The sequence below is a fragment of the Cydia splendana genome, chromosome 13 (genome assembly GCF_910591565.1).
Source record: "Cydia splendana chromosome 13, ilCydSple1.2, whole genome shotgun sequence".
Lineage (NCBI taxonomy): Eukaryota > Metazoa > Arthropoda > Insecta > Lepidoptera > Tortricidae > Cydia > Cydia splendana.
Genome location: NC_085972.1, coordinates 20,604,531 through 20,622,351, shown reverse-complemented (window position 1 = coordinate 20,622,351; position 17,821 = coordinate 20,604,531). Strand labels below are relative to the sequence as shown.

At 37.3% G+C, this 17,821-nt stretch overlaps 1 protein-coding gene and 1 long non-coding RNA gene across 4 annotated transcripts in view; both read right to left on the bottom strand.

Annotated features, from left to right (window-relative positions):
* Positions 1-3,147: 3,147 nt before the first annotated feature.
* The window catches only part of LOC134796328 (uncharacterized), a 280,891-nt gene continuing 266,217 nt past the window's right edge, over positions 3,148-17,821 (bottom strand). Inside the window, exon 2 of the long non-coding RNA XR_010144920.1 lies at positions 3,148-3,311. This is a non-coding gene — a long non-coding RNA (uncharacterized LOC134796328). The remainder of the gene's footprint in view (positions 3,312-17,821) is intronic.
* Positions 3,906-16,350, bottom strand: LOC134796324 (ras-related protein M-Ras-like). Of its 3 annotated transcripts, none has more exons than XR_010144918.1 (6): positions 16,017-16,285; positions 12,334-12,487; positions 11,692-11,845; positions 10,628-10,790; positions 5,054-8,290; positions 3,906-5,023 (listed from the first exon to the last, which is right to left on the bottom strand). XR_010144918.1 is itself a non-coding variant. In XM_063768420.1 (6 exons), exons 2-6 carry the CDS (start codon positions 16,053-16,055, stop codon positions 8,207-8,209), a joined length of 594 nt encoding a protein of 197 aa, XP_063624490.1. In that variant the 5' UTR covers positions 16,056-16,111; positions 16,230-16,350; the 3' UTR covers positions 3,906-8,206. The 3 variants fall into 3 exon arrangements, 2 of the variants coding, with proteins under 2 accessions (XP_063624490.1, XP_063624489.1); XM_063768420.1 differs by having other exon boundaries at positions 3,906-8,290; positions 16,017-16,111; positions 16,230-16,350; XM_063768419.1 differs by having other exon boundaries at positions 3,906-8,290.

Below are 17,821 nucleotides of genomic sequence, written 5' to 3'. Positions count from 1 at the left end.
TATCCCTGTGAAAATCGAGGCAAAATAAAGTTAAAATAAACGACCCCCCGCTAACGCACCATTAATAGCCGACTGACGAGTAGGTGTTCAGAGTTGGTCTTATATATATTTGGACCTCAACGCATGTGTGCGTGTCAGCTTAAACCCGGGAGCGCCCATGTTTCCAGCCTGATGGGTGCGTAGCCAACGTGCAATCGTTAACGCTCCGTAGCGAACGAAACGCAACTGTCACTGTCGCACTAGTTTGGAACAGTGATAGAGATGACTACGATACGCTACGGAGTTCAATGTACCTATTTATGTAATATTCCTACCTACTTGGAATATTAATCATGGGATAGCAAAAAATGCTCATTTGAAAATTGACCCTGTACGTCAAGTGCCATCGCTTTGGCGGGGAAGTTAACAATTTGACAGCTTATTACATAATTTTGCATAATTTAGTTATTTTATGCCTACTGTTACTTTAGAAAGAGGTTTTTAATTTTAATTAAAATTTAATTTCCACTTAAAAATGAGGTAACTATGATATAAAATAAATTAGAATTGTAAGTGCTACATAAATGTGATCGCCATCGATGACTGAATTAGAAAAATTGGTTCCTGGGCTATAACCGCGAAAATCGATGTTCGCAAATTGCGGGCATTTTTCTCTGTCACTCTAATTACGCCTTCATTGGAGTAAAAGAGAAAGATCCTCGCAATTTGCGAATTTCGGTTTTCGCGGTAGCCCCTCTGATTACATCATCACATCATCTTGTAGGTATAGGTAAAAAACATCATTTAATATTATAGTTATGCATCCTCTCGCAACTCCGCCAAATGCTTGTCAGGTGAGGTGCTTTGGTATACCTAATTTCGAAAACATAGTAACTTTGGATAGGTACCTATTGCTAATATCTACACTCGTCGAAGTAATCCCAACCTTACTCATTTTTTTTGCCAAATATTTCGTCTCATTTCATTTGGAACTATTGGGTTTAGATTTTAGATTAAATTAAAAAAAAATTAACTGATTTGCAAGACCGAAGTGATCCCATAAGTGTACCGTGAACAAAGTTTTGTTACACTAAAAATAGATCGTAGTTTACTCACCTAAGCGCCACTGTCAATGTAACTTCACTTTATGTAAGTTATCTTTGGTTAGAAATACCAGTCGAATAAATACGTGTTATCTATCAGAATTTCTTGAATTTTTATTAAATGGGCTACCGATTTCCTATAAACTATAATAGGAGCTGATGCGAATGCGCATAAAAATGAAGAACATAAGCGACGAACATAATGACAAAAAGGTTAGAACACCAGGACACTTATCTAAAACTAAGCTCAGATTTGCCACATGGAACCTAGGCTCTCTTACGGGAAGAAGTCATAACATGAGTTGGCTAAAGTTTTAGATATTTAGAAGAGAAATAAACGCATGCTGTATCCAGGAGACAAGATGACAAGGCTCTAAATCCAGAGATATCGGATTAGGATTCCCACTTATATACCACGGCGACAAGAATTCACGCAATGGTGTCGCAATAATCGCTCTGGGCTGCAACCTGAAACAGCAATAATCAATGTGGATAGAATAAGCGACCGACTCATGGCAGTAAAACTCGCCTTAGATGGTCAGCCACCTCTGAATATAATATACGCTTCTCAAGTCCGATGTACCAAAGAAGAGAAGTCCGCGTTTTGGGAGGACTTCGATGACCTTATATTCATATTTCTCACTTGATGGTCTCATCGGAAGATCAGCGCTAGAAGTCGCCAGCAACATGCTGAGATGGGGCCATTTCGTGACACTTTATTTTTCACTATGTTTTTTCTATATGTATGTTTATTGTCTGTGTGTTTACGAATAAATCTATTCTATTCTATATTCATATTTATTTGCAGAAACAGGGCCTCATGGGCCTTATACCAACAAGCGAAACAAAATTCATAGGTGGAACCTGAACGCTCATATTGGAACAACATCTCTCACCTTTCCTGAAGTTCATAGAGGATCAGTGGCGGATTTGCAGTCTTTGCTGCCCTAGGCCCCGAGCCCTGTAGCCGCCCCTTTCTCAGCACCCGTCATATTGACTACATTTTGAGTTATTTCTTGTATTCAACAGCGAATCTTTTGTCACAATTTGCCGCCCCTAAATATCTTGCCACCCTAGGCCCGGGCCTACTGGGCCTTAGGGCAAATCCGCCACTGTAGAGAAAGAGGATATACCTAGTTATGTATGGTACAATAAATAAGGAGGGAAGGACCATACTGGATTTCTGTTCAAGACAGCCTTATTAACCGAAATAAATGTCATATACGAAGGATAAAATGATCGACGCCTCCAGTGTCCAGAGCTGGAATCGAACCAGCGTCCTTTGTTTACCGGACAAATGCCTGAACCGCTCAGCCTTCCGGTCACTGTGGCATGCCAAAAAGATAGGCTACCTAATTGATTCATGTTGTACAAGTTGTGTACTTTCCATTGGAACTTATTTCGTTCGGCAGACAAGTCGGTGAAGGAAGAAAAACAAATGTTTTCAAAGATTAATTCAAATAGCCTTGACCATATTTCTTGAGGCAATCCTATTTATTTATGTTCAGGACATATTTTCTTTAATAAAATATAAGTCTCATCCCTCATCCGTCAGACGTATCGGTTAAGATCGATCATTTATAACGTATCTCCTACTAATAATTATTGATATTTATTGAAATAAAATTTTACAGCATTACAGCTAAGGGGCGCCAATGCGCTGTAAAATTAAGTAAGTTATAAGAAAGCTATAGTTATAGTACCTACTAAATTATAAGATAAATATGACAGTGATTAATAAGATAATAAGGTACCTATGTTGATTCGCAAAAACGTAAAAATTCTTTATAAAGTTATATACTACCGGTCGCAAAAATTCGTTAGCCGACTTGCCGATCAAAAGTATTTTGTTTTTTTAGTACATGAGATAGTTAAGTTTGTACGGAACCCGGTACGGAGTTTGTACGATGCGCGAGTTAAACAAACTCGCACTTGACCGGTTTTTTTAACTTCAACCCTTCGGTGTGGGGTGTCATTGGTTTTTCGGTATAGGTTTTTCAAAAATAAAAGGGGTATCTAAAAGCGATTTATGATAAAGAGTTCTTAGTTTAAAAAAAAAAACAAGTTATACTTTTCTACATTTATTGTATGTTACAACATATAAAACATAGATTAACAACAATGTACAATATTTCTGTGCTACGCTACTTGCCTAAATACAGGGGTTATGCGTTGCCATTCAAACTACTTCCCTATTACAATGGGATAAGTCTTGAAATGGCATTTGTGCTTAACGTACGTACAGTAAGCCGGCCTTTGAGTTTGAGCTGACTTTGACAAATCTAAAAGACGCACAGTTATGCGTTAAAACTGTTGGTGGTACGACACTGTCACAAAACAAAGAAAAAAACCAACAACAACAAAAACAAAATACTTTTTCACTTCTCATGCTCAAAAAGTGCACCTTTATGTCGTGCGTATACGACATAAAATCGCATTTTATGCTCTAGAGCATAAAGTAAAATCATCTATTACGACCCTTATTGACTTAGCAATAAAGTCCAAATTCTGCCATACAAACTGCCAGCCCTGCCGGCGCGCCCCCGACCGGCGCTCTCCCGATCGGCGTGCCCCGCGCCTCCGACCGGCCCAAGAACAATTTTCTTTAGTCTTGAATAAATACGTTAAAATAACCTAAAATATTTGATTTTTTGTATATTTTCCTCGCAATCGAAGTGAAAAGCAGAGTGTACAACAAGGGCATAAATGTCCATTTATACCCTCGTCTACTATTTTGGTCTTCGCTTCGCTCAGTCCAAAAAATTGCCTCGGGTAAAAATGGGTCACTTTATGCCCTTGTTGTACAATCTACTATTAGGCACTTTGTCTTCAAACAAATGGTTAATGCGTTCTTCCGCATGGTTGCGTCCCTTAGATTGGCCAGCGGTGGTCCAATATGTAAATATAATATAAATATAAATAATTGAGGGCGCCATGTAACTGTCATATTTTTGACGTAAAATGCTTAAACATGGCAACAATTTAGTATGGAAATATTTTAGTTCCATTTTATTTAATTTCTACTATATTATGTCGCACTATACAGGCTTTTAGCCCACCCACACAGGGTTTGAAACATGCCAGTCAAAAAACGACCTTAAAGTTTACAGGTTAGATTCTAATTTTGAATCTCTTCGCCGACTCTTTGGGCCTCAAGGTTCAGTAAAGCTATGTGCGATGGGGTGTCGCGGCCTCTACCCTATTTACGCGATAAAAGCCCGTCTAAGCTAACTATGCACATTGAATAGAACAAAGTGAGGGAGTGTCATTATGAACGTCATACTTTCATAGAAATTTGACATTAACCTTTTGAACGCTGTCTGTCAAAAGTAAGAACGCCATGCACACGCATATATATCTCTGGCTTAAGGTGGCAAATACAAACCGTACTGGAAACGTTAAAGGTTACTTTGACAACGTACGCGCACTTATATCTAAGCGTTCTTGGCGCCACATGCACGACTCCTTTAAGGGTTATTGACGTTCAAAGGGTTAATGATAAGATTGTGTGTCATTGCTAGCTGATTGTGATACTATGTCATTGCAAATGCTGCAGAGTTAGCTTGGTCCGACTCTATCACACTGATACGTCCGCTTCGGTGTGTGAGCTAGACAGCGATACGTATTACGTCTCGCTCGCACACTGGAGCGGATCCGTATCGAATGTGAAGACCTTACTATCCCGGCGTTTGGCCATCAGATATATCGGAGCTGCCAAGGTGTTCACAAATATGTGAACATAGCCTCTACCATCAAGACGTTAAAGTACACGCTCAGCTACTTTTGAGCACCTTGGCCGCTCAGATAGGTATATCAGATGGCGATTGTGCAGGTATTTCTGAGGACAGTGGCCGCTCAGATAAGTCCGACAGCCGCCGGGTACCTTAACTAGAACACTTATTTATTAACAATTTCAATTCCTTTTCGTTTTAAATTATGTGCTACATGTACCGTGCGTGGGTGATGGGTACCTACCTAGAGTCGCACTAACCTAACTCTGCAATTTGCATGGTATTTGCAAGAAAAGTACAATTTATATGTAAATAATTTGACGTTTATAATGAAACCGAGCAAAGTGTTGTTGTTCTGTCAACTGCAGACTTAGCTTAGCCGGACTTTATGGGAATGCTTCTTTATTAAAATTCATTTACTTTAAAATCTATAAGACCTTTTATTTTTCAGTGTATACATCCAAACTTCATGACATTTATGAAACCATTAATCTATAGGAATCACCTTTAACATCTTAAGTCACGATGTCATTTTAAAAGCACAAAATCAAATAGGATTTTACTATAATGGAATAGAAGGAGGTTTAGAAGGTCCAAATTCAAAATTGCAAAACCGACTCTAGGACTTAGGAGGATATTGTTATATAAAAAAGTTTGGAAAACGGTCGTAATAACAGCAACTTTCTGACCTGACCATATTATAATAGTGGTATTCGCGATAGGTTTAAAAATTGTCAGTTAAAACTAGACGATGGTACTTTACCCACGCACGTTTATAAAATGATCCCAATTTAATCCTAAGCTTAGCAAATACTTCGGTGTCTACACGTCTACTGGAAAATAGTGTTAGTCATTTCTTGGTTACTTAATAAATTGGTTACTAGTACTCGCTACTCGCTACTAGATGTCGCTTATTCAAAGTTGTACACACCACTAGTTTGAAAATGCTAATATTTTTTCTCCCCATCACGAGCTCATCCGATCCATTTTTTCCACTCCGTCACCACCGTTTTCATAGATTTTGTATGATATTATTTTTTCCTATTAAAATAGTTAGCTATTAAAATGTGTATTGTGTATAACCCGTATTACATTTTTATAAACTTTAACGAAAATCTATTTTTTTCTTTATAAAACATACCAGAAGAAGTGTAGACATCTAAGTTTTGCTTTTTATCTCTTTCACTCTCGCAGCTCCAAGCCCAAGAGCGAAAGAGCAAACACTCAAACTATTTACTCGAATGATTTGTCAGAGATCAAAATGACATATTTTTGGTAATTTCAGCCTTGCAGTATTGTGAATGTGATATAATTTAACAAATTAGTTACTTGGACAAAGTTCCTCGTTGACCGTTTTTGTCCATGGTCATATAATATAATATTACTACGATACTTGCAGTCTATATTATGCTTTACAATGATACTTTTTATTAACTCACATTTATAGACCAGTGAAACCTGTGTCGGTAAATAAAGGAAATTGAACAAATTTCGCGTTAGACCCGTCTATAAATGTGAGTTAATATGATACGTTGTGCAAAAAAACTATAACCATAATATATTTCATTTCTATATCTGTAACACTTATCTTTATCTGTGTTATATTGCACCAATTTTGTACTAGAATGACAGGACACTCCTAGAAACTAGATAAATAAGAACTGTCATTTTAGCATCTAGAAATAAAAACTAGGTAGAATTTGCTTTGGTCTGACATCTACTGCCTATACAGACAAACCAATTTGTTCTTATACATTAATAATAAATTATACAATTATAGGAAAGAAATGGTATAAATGCAATAACTATCTAAAAAATACATTTTCAATAAAACCTTTATATAGCTTACAGACTAGACTTTGGACAGAGACAAGTAAAAAAACAAAGTTGGTAGTCGCCATATAAAGTTGCGGCGTTTCAATTGTACCCAAATATTTCGTATTATTGTTAGCAATAATTCAATACCCATAGACAAACTACTACTAAGGGTGTTATTCCATCTGTCCAATATAATGAGAGAGTGAGACGCACTGACATTGGACACGTGTAAAGTAGTGTAAAATATTGTACCGGCAAATTTAACAGTTGGCGCTTGACAAGCTATTTTAACTCGGTCATATTGTACAGCGCTATATCTATTGGAGCCGTTAAATTTAAGGCTACAATATTTTCGAGTCTTAAAAGTTTTTTTTTTTCATTTTCTTGCAAGTACAGTGAGCTACTAAAGTGCCTGGACACGTAATGAATAATTAATGAAATCCATTCATAAAGTGGCCAGACAATTTTGCGGCTTGGTGTACATTGCGAGATTTGCAAGTAGCGCAACTATAGGGACATTGTCAATCATTATTCTTTACCGGTCTCTGCATTGGATAAATAAATGCTTGGCATTTGTGACTACGATCAACCAACAAATACAACTACAACGGTTTTACGTCTCTCCGACTCGCTTACATAAATATACATCCACATATTTAACAAACTCTTATTTATGTCACAGAATAAATAATAGTACTAGGTACAGAAGACTCACTCTCTAACAAAACGCGTCTGTTACGATCAGCACAGATATGGCCGCTAGGTGGCAACAGCGCCACGGCTAATGGCAAACCCCAAAATTGGGGCCGAACGGATCTACTTTTAGCTACCTGTAGCAAAGCGACGAAATCGCGGAGTGAGCCATGCCTGTTTATGTGCAGTTTCATTTTTAAAACTTTTCAAAATAAGGGTTCTCGTTTCTTTGTTTAATTCGAAAACGACCTTAAGCCTTAGCAAATTAGGTCTAGTTTCAAATACAGTTTGGTTTACAAAAATAATATTTTTATCGAACATCAATTTCAAGAAGGTTCTGTATTCTTTTTATTCTATAAGGTTACTTCATTTTAAAGGTCTGACTAACGGAGGTATTCCATCTGTCCAATAGCTTTGTGTAGGTAATGTGTATTGCGTCTCACATTTTGCTTAATGAGAGACTGAGAAGTAATGACATTGAACAGGTGGAATTCCACCCTTCTGGCAGTTGAACCGTGAGACTCGAAATCATTAAAATTATTTTTAACCGGTTACTCACGTGTCGAATAATCACTGGACATCTTCATGTTATGTAGTCTTATTAACGTCATGTTAAAATTTCGGGTGAAATTACTCTCAACGAATAAAGCTTCCAAAATTGCGAAATTTCCTCATATTATTTCGGAAAATTCTTATATTACCGCGGGAAAGAATTTTTCCACTCCCACTTTCTTTATTTCTTGTGCAATTTTCGTAACATTTTCGAGAATGATACAGTTCTCTTTTCGCTTTCCGCGACTTGCACATTTGTTCTGTGCTCGCAACTCACAGCTTGAAAGTAGCAGCGAATGGTATCTGCGTGAAGTTAGCCACGCACGTATCTCAGAGCAGCGTACACTTGCCGAATTTTCGGCGACGGCGGTCTTTCTCTTCCTGCTGAGGGTGCTTGCGGATGATTCGGACGAGCTGTGGACAATATTGTTTTCTTTAACTCACAGATAACCATAACCAACCACCACCACCATAACTATATTACTGCGAATAAACCATTTGTATTTGTAAATAATTTGCCAAGAACCCTCATAACATAACCTCGTAAGGCTCGCGGTCCTTAAGTATGCACTCATTAAATTCAATAAATTTTAAATTATTTCTAATCAAAATAGAGTTGCTTTTGTTTTATTTCGTACAATTTTCATCCTAACCAAAATGAATTATATTTCCTATTTTTGGTTTTGTTTCTTGTATAATGCCTGGACCTAAGAGATTAAAGGGTTGTTCAGGCGTCTATAAATCTTATCTTCAAAAAAAAACTGGACGCACATTAACAAAATGAGGAGTAATCGTCGTTGGATCCGATATACCAATATTAGGAATATCGGTATGGACATTTGAAATCATATTCATACTTGTTTTACCTCATGGAAGGGACCGCTCCATGTTCAGCGGCGGTTCCTTGGCGCTCATCTCAATGTAGGGTACGTTGAGCGAACGAGCGTGAACTCACTATTTCAGTATAAACGTTTCAAACAATTTTTTTAACATAGAAATTAGAGTCGGCCGCAAATCCGCCGTAATCCGACCCTATTACTCTTTACTCTGAGCGTTTCCGACAACACCTCGCCTCAACTACTAATAGATTCTACGTCGACACAACGATAGCGCGATGTAAAGTGTCATTCTATGGAACTTGCTAACTATGTAAACAAACCGCCATATTGAAATTGTCTCTGAATGATGAATTTACTAGTGACTTTTGTTTACATAGTTAGCAAGTTCCATAGAATGATACTTTAGCAATCATCCAGCGACATTTAGGTAAAGTTTACCTCGTGGAAGGCCCGCTCGATGTTCAGCGGCGGTTCCTTGACGCTCGTCTCGATATACGACTATACGATAGTACGTTGCGAGAGCGAGATCTCAATATTTCTTAACAGATCGCACAATGTACCAACTCCAACTCATCACTACTTATAAATGGCTACAAATATAATGACCACCAAAAAATACTTTGGTACCCTAAATAAAATAATCATGCTTACCAAAAAAAATTACTGAACACCAAAAAAATAAGGCCTAAAAATACAAAAGTACCACCACTTTAATTACGACTGCACTTCAAATTGTATTCAAATACCAAATATATTGAATGATCACCAAAAATCATTAATGATCACCAAATCTTGAAGACCAAATTAATGCGATATTTTCACCTAAATAAACCACTATGATTACCAAAAAATTTATACATATTACCAAATAAAGTAAACTGATGCCAAAATTACTAGCCCCTCCCGCTCAACCCCCCGTAGTCCGCACCGCATACCTACCTAACCTAATCTACTTTTCTAGTAGCATTTCGTTATGCTACTAGAAAAGTAAGTTAAACTGCTATCAGTTAAGTGGGTTAGGTTAGGTTAGCACTGCGACCCTTACAGAAACGAAATGGTACTAGAAAAGTAGGTTAGGTTAAGTTTCAACTGCTACCCATACAGATACGAAACGCTACTAGAAAAGTGGGTTAGGTTAGGTTTGAACTGCGACCCTTACAGAAAAGAAATGCTACTAGAAAAGTGGGTTAGGTTAGGTTTGAACTGCGACCCATACAGAAACGAAATGCTACTAGAAAAGTGGGTTAGGTTAGGTTTGAACTGCGACCCTTGCAGAAAAGAAATGCTACTAGAAAAAGGTGACGAAGTGGATTAATTAATTTAATATGATAACGATATATTAAATGATTGCACATTTTTAATTAAAATGTGGTTACAATTTTGTAATCATTTACTATTTTTGCGTTTACAATGATTATTTTGGAGCCATTTGCTTTAATAGGATAGCAAGATTTAAAAATTTGGTTATCATTTTACATTAAAATGGAGTTCTAATTTTGGTGGTCGTTTACTATTTTTGGGTTTACAATGATTATTTTGGTGTCATTTTCTTTAATAGGATAGCAAGATGTAAAAATTTGGTTATCATTTCACATTAAAATGGGGATTGAAATTTGGTAATCATTGACTATTTTTGGGTTAATAATGATTATTTTTGTGTCATTTCCTTTAAAAGTATAGTAAAATGTAATAAAATTGGTAATCATTTCACATTAAAATGGTGTTATAATTTTGGTGATCATTCATGATTTTAGGGTGGTAAAATAGATTTTTTTGGTATTAAATTTTACTAAATCTGGTGATCAGTTAAATAGCAGCCCTTATAAATTCCACGTCGACACACCGTTAGCGCGATGTAGAAAACGCCTTGACCGGTACAGCGTCATCTATTGAACGTTTTGGTGAAGTTTACCTCGTGGAAGGCCCGCTCGATGTTCAGCGGCGGTTCCTTGGCGCTGGTCTCGATGTACGGCACGCCGAGCGAGCGGGCGAGGTCGCGCCCCGCCTCCTCGCTGACGGCGCGCACGTGCACCAGGTCCACCTTGTTGGCGGCCAGCAGCATGGGGTACGAGTCCCTGAAATTCATATTATGTACAGTCAGCAGCAGAAGTTGCTAAGCGGATCAGGCGTTCAAAATGATTTTGATGCGACTTTATTGTTAATAAGAGCGTGTCGAGCTAATTTTGAACACCTCGCCCGCTTAGCGACGTCTGCTGCTGAATGTACATTAATCAATTAATTAATTAAATCTCGTTATCGGCTCCTCTCCATCATCACTATCTATCACTCGTCCATATCTACACCAGAAAGAGACAGATGACGTGACTCGGATCCAGGACATTACATTTTGATGCCTTGGTAGGATTTTTCAGTATTATTTAACTCCGAGTCCCAGGGATCTAAATTGGTCAGCCAAACCTACCTTGAGGGTTCAGGTACATTTAGAATTTAAATGTGATCGTTATTGCTGAGCCTAAATCGCTATACACCGTGTTTTTTTTTATATTCGTTAATTTCAAGGGTGCATTCCTGAGCTTAAATCAAGTAATTTTCTCAAAGACACCGATATTCTAATTAACTGCATTTCGGAGATAATCATTTTTTTTTTTCCTATAAGGCCTCTACAAGCGTGTACACTTGCCTTAGGGCCGGTTTACATATTGATTAGTGATTAGAATGAGTTCATACATTTGCTAGTAAACTTAAGTACAATCTCGGTCGATCGATATTCGAAATGACATTGATATGTCACAAATTTCAATTGTTTGGTTGAGTTAAATGTAATGCCCGTGTTACAACAACGCTATATGCTACATTTAAGTAATTACTTTTTACACTTTTTTTTTTAATAATACGCATAAAAAAAATTTTTTTTTTAATTAATTATGCCATTTAGTTATCTTAAACGTACTTAACTATACCCCGAAGTTAACGGAATTTAATAAAAACACGGTGTATACTACTTCCACGTGTTACCTGTCCTTGACGCGCAGGATCTGCGTGTGGAATCGCCGTAGATTACGGAAGGACTGCGGGTCCGTGACCGAGTACACGAGGAGGAAGCCGTCGCCCTTCCGCATGTACTGCTCGCGCATCGCGCTGAACTCCTCTTGGCCCGCCGTGTCCAGTACTGGAAAATAATGGAGTTATATTGTATAGTTTGGCCAAATACGGTCTCATTTCAAACAGACAGAGAAAATCATACTGCCATTTGTCTAACGCTAGTACTAGCATGAAAAAGAAAGGAATGAGTTTATTTTTTTCGTTCTTATTTACTGACAAATTTGGTTTGCAAGACTATATATTTTGGACATTGTCCTCTTTTAATGGTCCATAACATTATATTGCTTGTCGTAACATAAATTTTACCTTATACGTAGATATCGGACTAAGCTAACTCTACACAGACTTTACAATGATAAAGTCTGGAATTGTCACCATACACTTCAATTTCTTCCACTTTTCGTTACGACAAACTCGCTGCAGAGTTAGTTTAGACGGACTTGAATACCACTTTGGTTTTGTTCAGCACCTCGATATAACTCGGTCGGCACATACCACGATCTCCGGTTTATTTACACTGTTTTGTAAAATAAAAATAAAGTAAGTTAGTCTCACCATCGAGGATGCACCATTGGCCGTCGACCTCCGTATGTTGTATGTAGGAGTCCTCGATCGTAGGGTCATAATCCGTCACGAATAGCTTCTGGAAGAACTGGATGGTAATGGCGCTCTTGCCCACACCACCATCACCTACCACCACCAATTTTACCTGGAAAATCAGATTTAAATAAAAATCAAAGACCTATCGTAAATACTTGTTGTTAACAACTGATTATAAGCCTTTGTGCAAAGAGATAAGGTCAGTTAAGGGCCACTTGCACCAACCGCAATTATCCGACCGATCAACATCACTCAGCAGTGAACTGTAGAGTATTTACTTCACTGCTGAAATAGATTTTGCTGTATTAAAATTCCGATAAAATAACATTTAGCGAATGATGTAACGGCGACAAATGGTTCGGTGGAACCGACCCTAAGTGTTCTGTCGGTAAATGCATATTCATATTTATTTGCAGAAAAAGGGTTAGTTAATGGGTCAAACAAAGAGTTTGTCTTTCCTGCTTCATCGTTAAGGATAACAACAATTTTATTACGAACGATAACTATGAGTACTAATTACTAAATAGTAAGAGTATTTTAATTGGCACACATTTGGCTTTTCAAACAGTGATCGTTTAAAACTTTTATGAAGAAGGCGACAATTCTTAGTTGTCAGTGAATCTAAAGTCCTCTAAAGGCTAAAGGGAATTCACAAAATCAAGTATATCATTTAACTTTCACACACACATACACATATATTCTTCCATCTCTTACATGTGACATAGTGATTTCACATTGGAGCAGTATGGCTATACTTGGTTCTAGTCATTCGTAAAGGTGTTGCATACTTTTAAAGCACAATGTACATATTTAAGTTAAGGGAGGCTCGAGCGAGAGAGGAAAATCCCTAAGTATGGACTAGCCGTCTAATATGGACCATGCTAGTATTTCACCCAAAGTCCATCAAATATCAAATGTACAAGCTTAGGAAGAAGATTATTATACCATCACCCTCCCTGTTAACTGTACATTGGTGTACCTTATGCCTGTTGTAATAAGGTCCATTGATGGACAGTTAGGAGTGTTGCTGTTTGTACAATAGCAGACACTTTAATCGTGGAGAGCGCCTTAGAAAGATAAAACACTATTGTTTCATTGGAGCAAATATTTATCACTTTTACTATTCTTATATTCTATTGATAAATCATTCACAATAGTTTTATATCATTTAAAACTACAAGGGTACTCGCAAGTCACAAGAATTTTGATCGTAATATTGGTTTTACTAAGTGCTAAGGACTAGCATTTTCCACTATGTTTTAGAGTAAATGCATTGAGAATATTAAGTCATCACAGGTTAGGCAATGCTACATTAGTGAGGGCTATTTCCTGAAGAATTTGACTAGTAAATATAAAACATAAGTTTTTAAAATAACATTTTTTTATATCCACTAGCCCTGCGGTCAGCAACCTGCGGCCCACGGGCCGCATGCGGCTCGCGAAACTGTCACTTGCGGCCCGAGAGGCGCCTTGACTACTTTGTATGTAATAGTGACAAACAACAATGTTGCATAAAGTCATAAATATTAACAAAGTACGGCCCGCGTCACCTCCGTTAACTACTATGTGACCCTTGGCTGCTAAAAGGTTGCCGACCGCTGCTCTAGCCACTTAGAGACCTATAAAATGGTCTCCGTTTCTATTTTAATTTTAATCATCATTTTGACAAATCAAAATTGCATTGGTTTTGACAAGTTGTGATGTCTGTGCGGCTAGAGGGTATGGGTAAAGAAGTTAACAAAAGCCCCCATTGCATGTGCTATCAAAGCATTCAGATTTATATTCCATATTTTTATTAACTAAACAGGTACAGATTCAGATATCGATCTTGTGGTTCCAGAGACAACTGTCAACATTCCATATTGATGGAGCCATAATACCCAAAGATTGATTCATTGACACCACCATTTAATTGCCATCAATATTAAGCATAATTCATTGCCAATGATAGTAATTTATTATAATTACACTTTGATGTAAAAAATATAATAAAAAAACAACGGGTTGCACTCCGGGAGTGCCGACAGAAGTGAAAACTCAATGACTAGTCCAAAATGTCTGCAGCACTATCTATGTATAATTGACCCATCCTCCTTTCTATTGAAAAACTTTAGTTCCGAAATTGCTGGCCAGTGAGCTTAAATTTGTAACGTTAATTGTTTAAAATTCGAATAGAAATTGTAAAGTTACCTTGCAGACCTCGTGTCTAAATATATTTGGTCATGATATTTTGAGTTTTATTCACCAGTACTTAGAGTTCACTTTTATTAGCGATTTCATCAAGATGTAGCTTTATTGAATTATATTTGAGTGATATAAAGTTAGAATGTAACTGTGAGATCCTCGTATTTCAGCCCGTACAAGATTAGAACATTGAGCTTTATTGCTTAACATAAAAGTCCAGTTTTAAATAATTGACCTGATTATGATATGACTAAAATTCTTTGGTGAATAACATTGTCCGTGACACATGACGTCAGCGTTACGTTATGCATTATGCTGAATCGAGTTTATCATTTTTTCGCCACCTCAAAAAGTGCTCAGCGCCGCTAAAGAAGTTTTCACTTCAATAAAAAATATTGATTGATTGTAAACTACACACACATGCAATACAGACTTTATGTATTTATTTTTATCATCACATCCATCAGGAAAGACCCTCACACTAACATATTAATAATCCACATACACTGTCACTTCCCAGGAAAATCGACATGGCCTATGAGCGCTGAAAACAGACCACATACTGCAGCCAACAGGCAACTGTCACCGATCACTCGGTGATTCATGTTGATATTGTTTATTTATAAATTATTGTCCTTTGTGTTGTGGCTTGATTGTTAATGTTGAATAATAATGATAACCAAATAAAGAAACAAAAGTAAGAATAAGCATTGTGATATGTAGTTGCAGTTTCTAACTGTAGGTGGTCTAAGTACAGTCAAACATGCTTAATATGGTCACTTTTAATTCATTTTCCCGTGTAATATGTTACTTACACTTGTTTTATAACAGTTAATACGCCTTTTCACTTACACATTTTTAGAGAGTTACCTGGAATGAATTCTTCTCTGAAAGAATTCTCATACTGTATTAATGTATTTAAAAAAACGCATGCATGCAAAAAATAAGCAAGTAAGTATAACCGGTTAGCACTGATTGAGTAGCACATTATCTTTTCGCAGATAAGCAAAGTAATATTTTAGTTTTAATTAATATGGATTCCCACAAAGTAATGCCTGATTCTAAAATGTATGAAAAAGATTCATAATACCTACTTTCTTTCAAGAATACAATTTAATTCTGGACTCTCCAAGTGTTCTTGTAATACATATACTGTTAGGATGTATCTTTTTAGCTGTCATAAATAGGAATGGCCATTAGTCATCAAGAGGAAATATCTCTCATTTGTTTCTTATTTCTTCAGTACTACTGAAGCTACTGAAGTCTTCAAGCTGTCGTGTTAACACGCAACAATCGCGACATGCTCAAATACAGAATTTTGGACGAGAATTGTGAGTACAATATTATCTATTAGAGATAAGATAGCGTTGTTTTTGTCGGACGCGGAATGTAATAATAAAAAAAATATTTTAGCGTCCGATTTTTTTAAATAATAATCAAAACACGCTACGTACCGTGGGCAAGTTCTCATTGGGAGGGCCTGGGCGCGTCATGGTCGAGCGCGCGCCTCCGATCCCAGCCTCCAACTCCGATGCTCATGGGATATTATCTGAAACGCACCACGGTATAAACAACTATTTCCTATTGGCAACTCGCAGTGACCCCACGCCCGTGGCCCAAGCACGGGTCCCGTGACGCGTATTCGTTTTTAATTATAAACGAATCACCTCATTGTTGCTAAAAGCTTTTAATGTGCGCGCCGTTGGAATTATAAGTAGTGCTCGTGATAAGGATAACGTAACTCAAGTCAACGCAAAAGGTAAAACTTATTTTTCCTTTCCCCGTCCCGACCCCGTACACTGACAGATCGATACCAAACGAAGTCGGCAGGATTTTTGACATTGACAGCTGACAGTGTCGTGATGAGTCTGTTCAAGTCATATCTTTAAAAGCTGGATTTTATTTCGGTTTTCCATGTTTGCAGGGGATTCCCCTGGATGTTGTGTTTATCTGAGATGTCCATTTATTATTTAATAAAATAAATATTGAGGAAGCATGTCTTTTGATTGATTGATTATGCAAAAAAGCCAAAAGTTTATACTTAAAATAATAACTGTAATCATGTTTAAACATGATAACCTGATAACGGTCGGCGTATTACAATAAATTGACGTGCTTACTTTAGTCCTTTTCCTTTTATATCTTGTGAAGTAAGGAAAATATTTAAATATACATAGTTTGGCAAGTTATTTCCGTCAATAGAGAAAGGCGGCAAATTTTAAAAAATGGATTTGCCACGGTACCCTTCTTCGAGCAACACGGAAGGGAGGCGGCATTCGCACTATTTCCCCTCTGCCGAGGTACAAGATTAGCGCGTCAATCTAATCTAGCGCGGGTAATAAAACTAGTTGCACTTGGATTTTTCACTAGACCGAGTCCAGACGCGCGCGTGAACACTGCTGCACAAAAAATGCCTGTTTGCTCGGTTTTTTGTTATAAAAAGAGGTCGGGGACATCAAATTTACAAAAAGAAAGTGTTACATTTCACATGTAATATTTTTTTTTCATATCATACGCTTAATTACATTCAAACACAATTATTATATTTTAGTCTGATGTAATTGTTGGATTTATCGATTTTAATCGCTCAGTACAAATTGCGGATCGGTCGAGCGACAAATCCGACTTCTCATCTCTCAGAATACAATAACATACGTCAACGAAAATGTGTTAGTGTGCGTGTTGTGACACTTGTCACTCGTCCGTACACAAAAAGAGATCGAGGTTTGCAAGATTTGTCTTTGACGTGTGTCATTTTCTATGTATTTGTGTCGTCATTACGGATTGGATTTTGTATGTAAGTGTGTGAGAAGTGCGACTGTGTGCACCTTTCCCCCCGCGAAAAATGGCAGAAAGATTTGTACGGTGACATATCGCTTGGGCCCCTCCCTTCCGATGTGTCGGAAGCCGGTGTTGCTCGAAGGTACCCTTAGATACTTAGGGGGTGCAAGTGGAACTCTTTGAAACTATGGAAGTCGCCAACTTTGATTTTTGTTTTTAGCACTAGTTTTAATTTGATTTAATTTGTAATCCAAGTTTCTGATATTTTTATCCGGATTGATCACTATTATATTTTAACACCATAAACCATTTTAATATTGAACATCATGTTTTATCTCAGTGACATAATATTTTCCTCCCTAACAATCAAACATCAATCTCGCAGATCACGTCGTTAACTTACCTTACCTGTCACAGCAGCCTCCCCTTGGGTACCTACTCCGGTACTCAGCTAGGGACTCCGGGACTCAGGTGTGAA

Coding starts and splice junctions, on each gene's coding strand:
- LOC134796324 (XM_063768420.1), bottom strand. CDS start 16,055: ATGACGCGCCCAGGCCCTCCCAATGAGAACTTGCCCACG. Junction 11,846..12,333: donor CCAATGGTGCATCCTCGATG/GTGAGACTAACT, acceptor ATTATTTTCCAG/TACTGGACACGGCGGGCCAA. Junction 10,791..11,691: donor ATCCTGCGCGTCAAGGACAG/GTAACACGTGGA, acceptor TATGAATTTCAG/GGACTCGTACCCCATGCTGC.